The sequence below is a fragment of the Panthera onca genome, chromosome A1, assembly GCF_046562875.1.
Source record: "Panthera onca isolate mPanOnc1 chromosome A1, mPanOnc1 haplotype 2, whole genome shotgun sequence".
NCBI classification, from domain to species: domain Eukaryota; kingdom Metazoa; phylum Chordata; class Mammalia; order Carnivora; family Felidae; genus Panthera; species Panthera onca.
Window position 1 is genome coordinate 59,991,353 of NC_138339.1, and position 11,035 is coordinate 60,002,387.

General features: G+C 40.6%; 1 protein-coding gene across 5 annotated transcripts in view; it reads left to right on the forward strand.

The window, feature by feature from the left end:
- Nucleotides 1-11,035, forward strand: part of DOCK2 (dedicator of cytokinesis 2) — a 418,519-nt gene that overhangs the window by 20,965 nt on the left and 386,519 nt on the right. For all 5 annotated transcript variants that reach the window (XR_009610788.3, XM_060634987.3, XM_060634989.3 and 2 more), the window contains exons 3-4: nt 9,506-9,546; nt 10,593-10,648. Coding sequence is in view for 4 of the 5 variants with exons in the window: in XM_060634987.3 (XP_060490970.1) it covers nt 9,506-9,546; nt 10,593-10,648 (97 nt within the window). In the remaining variant the exon portion in view is untranslated. The remainder of the gene's footprint in view (nt 1-9,505; nt 9,547-10,592; nt 10,649-11,035) is intronic.

Genomic DNA, 11,035 nt, shown 5'->3' on the forward strand with positions numbered 1-11,035 from the left:
ATGGGAGTGAGGGGTGGGCAGGAAACAGGTGTGCTACTGTGAAGGAGAGCCCCTCCAGGGGAAACAGCCAGCCAGAACAGAGGTGCCTATAGAACTAGCCATCATTGGATGCTTACCACAGTGGGGGCACTGTGCTAAATTCTGGACAATGCTGACATGCTAGTCTAGTTACTCCTCACAGCCACCCACAGGACAGGTCTTATCTCCAGTGCCAGATTAGCTGTATGTAACTTCCAAGGCTGTTCTGCAGATTGGCACACAAGCATACACAGCACACTCACAGATACGCGTACACACACATGCAAACATACACACAAGCATACACACACATGCAAACCAAAAAGCAAACAAGCAGAAAAGCTTTTGTGAGGAGGAAAGAATTTGATATTTGATATTTCAAAACAGCTTTAGCCGGGTCATCATGGGAGAAATGAGAACTTTGTTCACCTTCCTTACATTTGTCTTATCCTTTAGTGTTATTGTTATTTTGGGTTGTATGTGAGGTGAAACGAAGCACTTTTTAGAGTCCAGGCCTCTGAAAATCCCAGTCTGGCCCTGTTAAAACCTTTTACACACAGAGTGAATGGGACAGGGGCAGGAAGGAGAGTATATGGTTCCAACCCCCCTGCCCCCTTCCACACTGCAACCCATCTTTCACAAATCTGGTTCTACCCAGTGGCAGATAAGCAAATTGTAAGTAACCAGCAAGGTCAAAGAATGAAAATATAAACAGATGGCAACTCTCCTCACTGTGTCTCCCATGCTGCTGAATGCTAATCCTGAGAAACAGGTGTGAGGCCTCACGTCTGCAAGTCAGGAAACAAGACTCAGGGAAGAGAAATGACTCGCTGAGGGTCACACAGGAGTGTGGCTGTGTTTCCCTCCCCATGTGTATAAGCCCACAGCCTTTCTTTCACTCCACAGCTACCAAAGCAATGAAAAAACCTGGTCATTATTTGCCACGTCCCACATTTTGAGATTCAGACAAGTATTTTCTGTTTCGTTTTCCTGGAGAACGAGCTTGAGGCCAGTAAACTGACCACATGGGTAGCACACAGTCAGAGCCTTTCATTCCCTTGCCTGGCCTGGTGCCTGACCTTCGGAAAGGTCACACTTGATGACTCAAGCCACCTTTATTTGTCTTTGGGATTAGTGTCCTTGTTGCTAACCTCTTTGGTTCTGGTTTTCCTCTTTTAATTCTATTTTATTAGTTTTATTTTAATGTATCCTGGCAAGAAGCAGCCACATTGCCTTTCTGGAAAGAGCTGGGCATATTAATTTAGCGAGTGATTGCCAGTTCATGAGTACTTTGAAAATGTGTATTCAATGTTCAGAAGTCTGTTAAAATGATTCTATTTATCTGAAGCATTGGTATACAAATTATCAAGACTCATCATGCATGCATCCATATCCATAGGGAGTTTTCAAACTGGAATTTATGGGATCTTAAAGTTTCCCTGAGGGCCTTGGACAGCTAAAGGCTCTGAGATCAGGTTCGGTGTTGTCTGCTTTGCAGATGCGAAGTTCTGCCTATGATTCTGATTGAAAACCTGTTTCTGGCAAACATAAAAAGGTGAAAACCACAGTGTCAGTCAAAAATTAGTCAAGGTGATGTAGTAAAAAGATCTGGGGGTGTGCTCATGAGACCCTCTTATAGAAACCTAATTGAAAAATAAAATCCAGCCAATTGAGAGATGAATCAAAATTTATAAAACAGGAAGTAAAAGGCTGTGATAAAAAGAAATAGTGGTGAGCACTGAGTCTAAATGAATGAATTTATAGAGATTGATATTAAAAGTCACAATATTTATGACTACCAAAAATAATGTTAATGTTAGGGAAATGGACAATGTAAAGAAAAAAAAAACACAGCACATAAAATTGAGCAGTGAGGAGTAGAAGGGAATAGATTAACTTTATGATATTATCCTAACAGAGAGTTGGTCAATATCAGAAATTAAACAGAACAATTAAAAACTTATAACCACGCCAATCTTTTAATGTGTTTCATAACTATTTTTAAGGAGTTTTCAGGATTTTTTTTGTGTAAAGAAGAGAAATTTATTTATTTAATTTTATTTTTAAGTTTTTATTCAAAGTCCAGTTAGTTAACATGCAGAAAAATATTAGTTTCAGGTGTACAATACAGTGATTCAGTACTTTCGTACATCACCCAGTGCTCATCACAAGTGCCCTCCTTAATCCCCACCACCTATTTCACCCATCCCCCTACTCACCTCCCATCTGGTAACCATCAGTTTGTTCTCTATAGTTAAGAGTCTGTTTCTTGGTTTGCTGCCCTCCCTCTTTTTTCCCCTTTGCTCATTTGTTTTGTTTCTTAAATTCCACTCATGAGTGAAATCATATGGTATTTGTCTTTGACTGACTTATTCCGAGTAGCAAAATACTCTCTAGCTCCATCCATGTTGCTGCAAGTAGCAGGATTTCATTCTTTGTTATGGCTGAGTAATCTTCCATTGTATGTATATGCCACATCTTGTTTATCCATTTATGAGTCAATGGATACTGAGCTATTTCCATAATTTGGCTATTGAAGATAATGCTGCTATAAACTTTGGGGTGCATGTATCCCTTTGAATCAGTATTTTCGTATTCTTTGGATAAATACCTAGTAGTACAATTGCTGGGTCATACAGTAGTTCTATTTTTAACTATTTGAGGAGCCTCCATACTGTTTTCCAGAGTGGCTGCACCAGTTTGCATTCCCACCAACAGTGCAAGAGGATTCCCCTAAGAAGAAACATTTAATCAAAGTTTCAACATTTCCTTCAATTTCACTCCATTTCTTTTTCTTTTATTAAATACAAATAAATAAGATTAAGTTTGGTATTTGAGATTTTTATTTGCATAATATCTTTACTATATGCTAATTTTTATGAGAATTTTTGGAAATGATATTTTATCTATTTATCCATCTGTTATTCTGTGTATATAAATATAAATGAGAAGTTGACTAAAATGATGTTAAGAGTATTTTTCTTTTTATGGGTAATGGGATTCAGGATGATTCTTTTAGCTTCTATATTTATACTTTCCTGCTTACTTTAAATTCTTTGTAACAGCCCATATCTATTTTAGACAAAAAAGATAATATAGTCTTTAAGATGTGAAGCACCCATCTCCAGATATTAGTAATGATTAATTCTAGGTGGTAGGAATGTGAGTGGTTGTTAGTTTATTTTTTGTACTTTTCAATGGTTTTTAAATCCTCCCCACAAACAAACAAACAAACAAACAAACAAAAAAGGAGTGGAAAGATCATGAGCTTTTGAATCAGAAAGTTATTCTCTGCTCCACTACCCACTAGTTGAATGGTCTGGGGCAGGTGGGCTTCAGTTTTCTTACCTGTGAAATGGGTTACCATTGTCTGTTCTTAAGGTTGTTATGAGGATAACACGAAAGTAGAGAAGCTGTCTAGCACCATGCTAGACTCTATGTTAGAACACTCTTAGGTGTTTTGTGTTGATTAATTCCATCCTTCCCCCCATTATATACAGCCACATGGAGACTGGGAGGTATATCTGTCTCCAGTATAGCCCAGGGAATCTGGAAGCTGGCTCCTGATTGCCTGGAATAGGTGAGGCCAGCCCTTCCTTGCCTATACTAAATTTAATATTTTGTTCTGTTGAAAATTCAAACAGTTCAGAAGGGTACCCATTGTGGCTAAGCCTTAGATATCCTAATGCTTATTTTTTGGTCCATAGTATATCTCTCAGGCTGCCCTTTTTACCCAGAGGTAGCATAAACATTCTATGTTCTGATTTTAGATGTGGAAAATACATGTGTTTATTGAGCAGTCAAAAGTCCTTATGGGAGGATAAACATAAAAAAAATCAGTGTTATTTTTCCTCATTTACTTCCTTCAGTCATATTTGGTTGACATCTTTCCTGATATTTAATGACATTTCAAAAGAAGATTTCAATCTTATATCCAGTTTAATGCCTCCCCTCCTTCTCCAGCTTAAGCAAGGCTGGGGGTGGGAGGGAGTTTAGGGTGCTTTCTTTCCAAATCTCTGTCTTCCTTGATCAAATAAGCCCAAAGATCAGCCAGTCCCCTGCATGAATAGTCATGTAGCTGGGGTATGAGATGCCAAATGTCCCTAGCTGTGAATCTCCTGGACTCTACCCCTCATGCCTGGATCTGGCTTGTGGGTTGGGGAAGCTATACCAAACGCTCTGAAGGCAGTGACTACCACCTCCAAAGACCCCTGTGTCTCTCTGTCTGTCTCTCTTTCTTTTCTGATGACATACACTATGGTGGGGGATGGTCTTTGGGGAGGAATCCTGCTTGTTTAGACTCTTCTTTCTAAGCCCTTCAGAGGGACTAAATGCCCCCCCTAGAATTATTTGCTTTCTTTCTGGAACAACAGGTCAAGTCTCATTCCATCTACTGATAAATACGCTCGTCTGGGTCATGGGGGCCCGCTCTTAGTGGGAAGAGAATGAAATTTCTGTACAGTAGCTCCCAAGGAACTTTTGAATTTTGTTCACCAGTAAAATGAAACAAAGGGAAGGTATGAGGGAGGAGGCCAACATAGTTTCTTTTGCTTTTTAAGGTAAGGCATATCTTTGGTTGTTTCCTAGAAATGGGACCACACTGTGCATCCCACTCTGAGATTTGCTTTTCTCACTTAAAAATATTTGGAGCTCTTTCTAAGTTGGCATGTGTGCATTACCTCGTTCTTGTTGGGCTGCCAAGAGGTTTGCAAAGAGAATTTTGAATCTACCACTCGCAGAGTAGGGTGGACCCGGAGCCATGTAGCAGCTTCCGTACTAACAACTCCACTGAGAGTGATCAAAGTTCTTTACTGTTAGGGTAAGAGAGGGTCTTGATGAACATTTGACAGGGCATCCTTTTAAAGTGCCACTCTGCAGGGAGATGTCCCTTTGTTTGGGTCTGCTTTAGAGACAGGTCCTGTGAAAGTGAACTTCTCTTCTGAATGAGGGTGAGGCAAAATCATCAGTAAACTTTTATTTTGTTGAATTTGAAGCATGTGTCATTTACTTTGTTGGGACTTCACTGGGAAAAAGTGATGGTATTCAAAATCTGTAGGTTCTCAGGGTGCCCAGGTATCTCAGCCGAGTAAGTGTCTGACTTGTTTTCTGCTCAGGTCATGATCTCACAGTTTGTGAGTTCGAGCCTTGCATTGGGCTCAGCTTGATTCTTTCTTTCTCCCTTTCTCTCTATCCCTCCCTGCCCTCAAAATAAATAAATAAACTTAAAAAAAATCTGTACGTTTTGTAAATAAAATAGAAAATATGCCCTGCCAACTTTCTCTGGTAGTGGTTGTTATTGATGATGATTTTTGATTTTTAAAAGAGAGAATGGTATTTACTAATTTTGAACACTCACCATATGCCAGGCACTGGACAAACTCTGAATTCCTTATCTAACTTCAGCCTTATGAGACAGACACTATTATTATTTCCATTTTACAGATAAGAAAACTGAGGCTCAGAGAAATGTCTAAGATCACACAGACAGTAAGTTGTAGATCTCCATACAAATCTGAGCTTTGCTTCCAGAGAGCACACTCTTAACCACTGATAACTGCTAACTTATATCTGATGTTAATATTATACAGGAAATCAAAATCATACAGGAAAGTAAAATACATTCAAGCAATTGCCACTCAATAAACAAATATTAAAATTTGCAATGTTTACTTCAGACTTCAAGAAATAAAAACTTTAGATGCATTTGAAACCCTCTGTTTATCCCTCCTCTATTCTATTCTTGTCTTTTTGTCCATACTGTAGGTAATATTTATCCTGAAATTGGTGTTTTCCTCCCCTCCAAGGTTTTATACCTTTACTAGATGGTTTACTTCATAATCATATTTTTTTTTTTTTAAATTTTTTTTTTTTAACATTTATTTATTTTTGAGACAGAGAGAGACAGAGCATGAACGGGGGAGGGTCAGAGAGAGAGGGAGACACAGAATCTGAAACGGGCTCCAGGCTCTGAGCAGTCAGCACAGAGCCCGATGCGGGGCTCGAACTCACATACCGCGAGATCGTGACCTGAGCCGAAGTCGGACGCTTAACCAACTGAGCCACCCAGGCGCCCCCATAATCATATTTTAAAAATAGTTTTGTAACACCCTGTGGGGTGCATGTTATTTCCCTCATTTTATAGATGAAAACATTCAGGCTTTAGTGACATGACCAAAAATTATGCTGCTTATAGATAGAGAGAAGACTGGATCTTTAGGCCACCGATTTTTTTTTTAATGTCCTGGAATATTTAAAAAAAATTTTTTTTTAATGCTTTATTTATTTTTGAGACAGAGAGAGAGACAGAGCATGAGCGGGAGAGGGACAGATTCAGAGTGAGCCACAGAATCTGAAGCAGGCTCCAGGATCTGAGCTGTCAGCACAGAGCCCAATGCGGGGCTCGAACCCACGTACTGTGAGATCATGACCTGAGCTGAAGTCGGACGCTCAACCGACTGAGCCACCCAGGCGTCTCTATCCTGGGATATTTTTAATCTCTCCTCAACTTTCTCCCTACTCTCCACAGATGCTAGATGATTAGAGAATTTAGGTACATTTTGTTTTAGTATTTGGGATGTGGGAAGGGAGGACAGTTTGAAGAATTGGTACTTTCTAACTGTCACGAAGAATGGTAAACATTTTCCTTTTCTCATCTTCCCCCAGGATGCACTTTGTGAGTTCCCTATTAAAACAGAAGTGCTTATCTCATGGATGGGGTTGCTATTATTTAATAGGAAAATGTGTTCAGCCTGGGGGCAAGTCCTGGGATATGGCAAGTGCTGTGTGCCTGCTTTTGATCATGGTGTTCATTGTTGTGCATTTTGCTATGGATGCCAACTATTTTTATCTGCCTGGTCAGGTCTTGGAGTACAGCCAGATATAGCTGACAGATGACCAGATTAGGGAGCCGACATCAGGAGTCATGGAAGTCAATGGCCCAGCAGAGGTGGAGATGTCAGAAAAAAGTCCTAAGGAGAGCCCTGATGCACTCAATGCATTATAATTATCTTGCAAGTGGAGGTGGTAATAAGCCCTTCTCATCAAGGATCACAGGATATTTATTTCTGAAAGTACTTAGCCCAGTGTCATGTACATAGTAGGTGAACCATCAGTGTTGATTGAACTTGAATCTTGGAAACAGAACGTGTATGCTGGGTAATAGTCAATAGATTCCTTGCTCAGGAGTGAGCTGAAGTTCTAAGAATCAGAAAAGCTACAAGGCGTCCGTAGGTAACTGAGCCTCAAGGGTCTGAGCAGGCAGAGTTCCTGGACCAGGGATTCAAGGGATCCTGATCATGGAGATCCTGTCATGGAGAAGCAGATGTGCGCATGAGCTCTGGGTAGGGACTTTTGGTCCCTTGATTGTTTTCCTAGTCTCTGGTAGATTTTGGTGGCTTTGGCCATCAAGTAGATTCAGGTCACTACAACTATGAGACCCTTGTCTGTATTTGTGCTCTAAGAGAACTTTTTCTGTATATGTACTCATCACACAGTGGCTAATGTGGCAGAAAAGCATTGAGGGCTGGCTTTGAAGCCATACAGATTTGCCCTTGAACCCTGGCTGTGTGATTTGGCTCAGTACATCAACTGACTTGAATTTCAATTTCTTCATCTATAAAATGGGAATGATGATACTTGGCTCATAGTATTGATATGAGGACTAAATGAGAAAATGCATGTACAACACTTAACATACAGCTTTGCCTATATTAAGCAATCAAAAAATGGTGGCTAGTAATATTCCAAAGATGTTCTTATTTAGTTGGTGGCATGGGGTAGAACTGCAAACAAAGGAGTTGTTATAGTGCACGGCTGTGGAGTGTCATCTCTGTGGAGTCAGATGCTTGGGTTTAAATCTTAGTTACATCACCGACTAGCTGTGTGACCATGAGCAAGCTGCCTAATCATTCTGTGCCTCTCTATTTTCACTTGCAAAACTAAGGCAATAATAGTATCTACTCTATAGGATTATTGTGAAGATTAATTTATAACTTGAAAGAAACAAAACAAAACCTTTACCAGCATTGACGCTATTGCTAATGGTTAATTATTCCCAGTAGTTATGGACAGATTATTAGGAGTGTAAACATAGAATGTGATGCCTCATGATGTTTTCCAGCACTGGAAGTATTCAGCTGGAAAGTAGCTTAGTAGGGATATAGCTTTGGGGATTCAGATATTGAGAGGATGGAAATATTAGGCAACCATCATACTCCTTCCTGCATCAGACAGGAAGCGCAGTGTGATGGCCATGTGCATTCAAATCCTGACATTGTCACTTATTAGCTGTGTAACCCTGGGCAAATTACTTAACTTCTCTCTGCCTCAGGTAGGTCATTCTTTTGTAAAATGGGATAATTATAGTTCCTACCTCATCGCGGTCACGAGGGTTAAGAGACTTCATACATGAAGAGTGCCTAAAACAGTACTTTATTCCAAACCGGAGATTCCTTTTCTCTAACTTTTTTCTTCTCTCCTTCCTTTTCTCCTTCTCTCCTTCCCTTTCTTTCTGTTTCTCAAAATAGGAGCCACTGTGGGCACCTGTTGCTTTGAGTTTTCTTTAGGACCTGACCTTCAAGCTGCCTCATGACTGTGAATGGTGACTTTGCATTTCAACTTGTTTGTTTGGGGGCTTGCATGTATGTCTGTTGAGAACATATTTCGACAACAATCTGTCAGCCCAGTAATGAGGGTTTGCTAATGAGGCTCCTGACAGACGCTTTTTATTTACAAAGATGACAAATGCCACCACTTGGCTGTGCTTGAATTATTCCAAAGGCCAGTGGGCTCATTATAGTCATCAATACTTGCTACACCGAGGCTCATTTTGTTTGAGACTGTGTATAATTTGGATTTCTGTTAATTGAATCATTTTTGAAGTTCTTGCAAAGGGAAGAATCTTTTAAAATTCCTGTCCTTTTACCCATCTCTGAACTTGTCTGTTTTGTAATGACTAACTTTTGCAAATCACATATTAGACACCATTTGCTGCTGTTAAAACTGTGGGTATTATTTTAGTATGTTTGCCAAACTCCCTCAGCCTTTGTACGTCTCTAAGGAAGAGGTTGAAGCATGCATCTGAATTCGGGGCCCAGGCAGGTAATGGGAATAAGTGAGGGGCTGGGTGGAGGCTGGTGAGTTGAGGCACCTGTTCTGTGTGATGAGACCAGCTGCTCCTCGCCGTCAGCCTACTGAGGCCATGGGGAAGCACTAGCCACTGTCACTGGGCCTCCTATTTTTACAAAAGGAGGAAATTCGCATTGTTGTGTGAGATCTCTGTATTTTTAGATGATTTTTGGAGATGTTGGCAATGATTTCAACAGCTTGTTGAAGCCTAGGGCCTTCCAGACTTGGATTTGTGCCTGAGGTCTAAAGCACCTCACAGTAGTTTCTTTGCTACTTAAAAACAAGCAGAACAACAACAAAAACCAGCAATAAGCTTGTAAGAGTAGATAAGAGACCTGTTTGTTTATTTTTCTCTTTGCAGATTGGTATAGGGGATACCTGCTAAAGCACAAAATGTTACAGGTAAGGTCAATTCGTTTTTACTTGAAACAATACTGGATGTCTTTACATGATGCTGCAATCCCTTTGGGCAATTACCAACCTCTGTGGCTCATCAGCACATTTGTCTCATCTCTCCTTTGTGTCCTGCACTTTTCCACCTCTACACCTCGGCACTTGCTGTGTCTCAGCTCCCTTCCACTTAAGGCTAACCTCCGCAGCTCTCGTTCCTTCTGACTTTTTCTGATAGGCCAGTTGCATATGATTTCCCCCTTCCTTGACTCCCCATGGAATTGTACATGTTTTGTTTGAAATTTATCTTCTGCTGCCTTTCTCTAGAGTTGTTTGGGTGCATTCATCATTTCCTCCCCTCACAGAGACAAGTCCAGTCTCTGCCTTTGGGGAGTTCACCTGTTCCAACCCCATGTTATGCCATCATCTCCATGAAAGCGGGCACCTAGGGTGGACGCAGATGCCTCCAGCGGGCACCCTGGTTAATTTATGAAGGAATTTGCAAGTAATTGATAAACTTCTCTTGCTAACTGAGACAAGCTTATGGGGCAAGAAAATAAGACACTTCTTCCCTCCTCTCTGGCATTGCTGTATTGGGAGGCATGATCCCACTCTGCTGTCCAAAGAACAACGAAATAAATCCAGGGAAAAATAGGTCTTATATCAAATAGCCCACATGCAACCAAGGACACTGTTGCTTTAGGACCTGACCTTCTAGCTATTTGTGACTGTGAAGAGTGACTGCTTTCCTGGAATTGGGCAGGAGAGGGGAGAGACAAAGCACCTTGTTTCTCTTAGAGCGAGTCTTTTTTTTTTTTTTTTGTCCTGTCTTGTCCAAAATAGGACTGAAGCATCCTCGGGATTCTAGGGCTATTATGAGATCTAGAACAACTGGTGGAGAACTGGCTAGAAAGAACTAGACCTAAGAGAATGAGTTATTCCTTTAAAGTTGGAGGGTTTTTACCAGTCAATAGCTTTTGGGAAAAACCAAAGGCCTCAGGTCATTTCTGTAAGGATATGTCATTTTATTTTATTTTATCTTATTTTATTCCCAACAGGGCATTTTCCCTAAATCCTTTATCCACATCAAGGAAGTGACAGTGGAGAAAAGAAGGTATTTGTCATTCTTCACCAGACTTGACCCTCCCACAGCTCCCAGGTGCCTCTGTCCTGTCTGCTTTGAAAACCTAACTTGGCAGATGTGAATCAGCTGATCCCTCTTCTTCGTGCCCATGTTTATTTGTGTGTCTCCTTTTCCTCATGAAATGGGAGATCTAATCCAAGTTGATTGCTGTTCAGACCTGATGATGAGGGAGTATTAGGAAGTTGGAGAATCAAACTTTTCACTGGCAGCTGCCTTTGAACTATATTAAAGTAGATTAAGCCTGAATAACGAGCTTGAAGGGCCCACCCTAGTGAAGGAGGACATTAAAAAAGAAGCTCCTTGCATTTGCATAATGTAATTGGTGTGGCTATTGGAGGCGGTTCAGTCTCTTGCCAA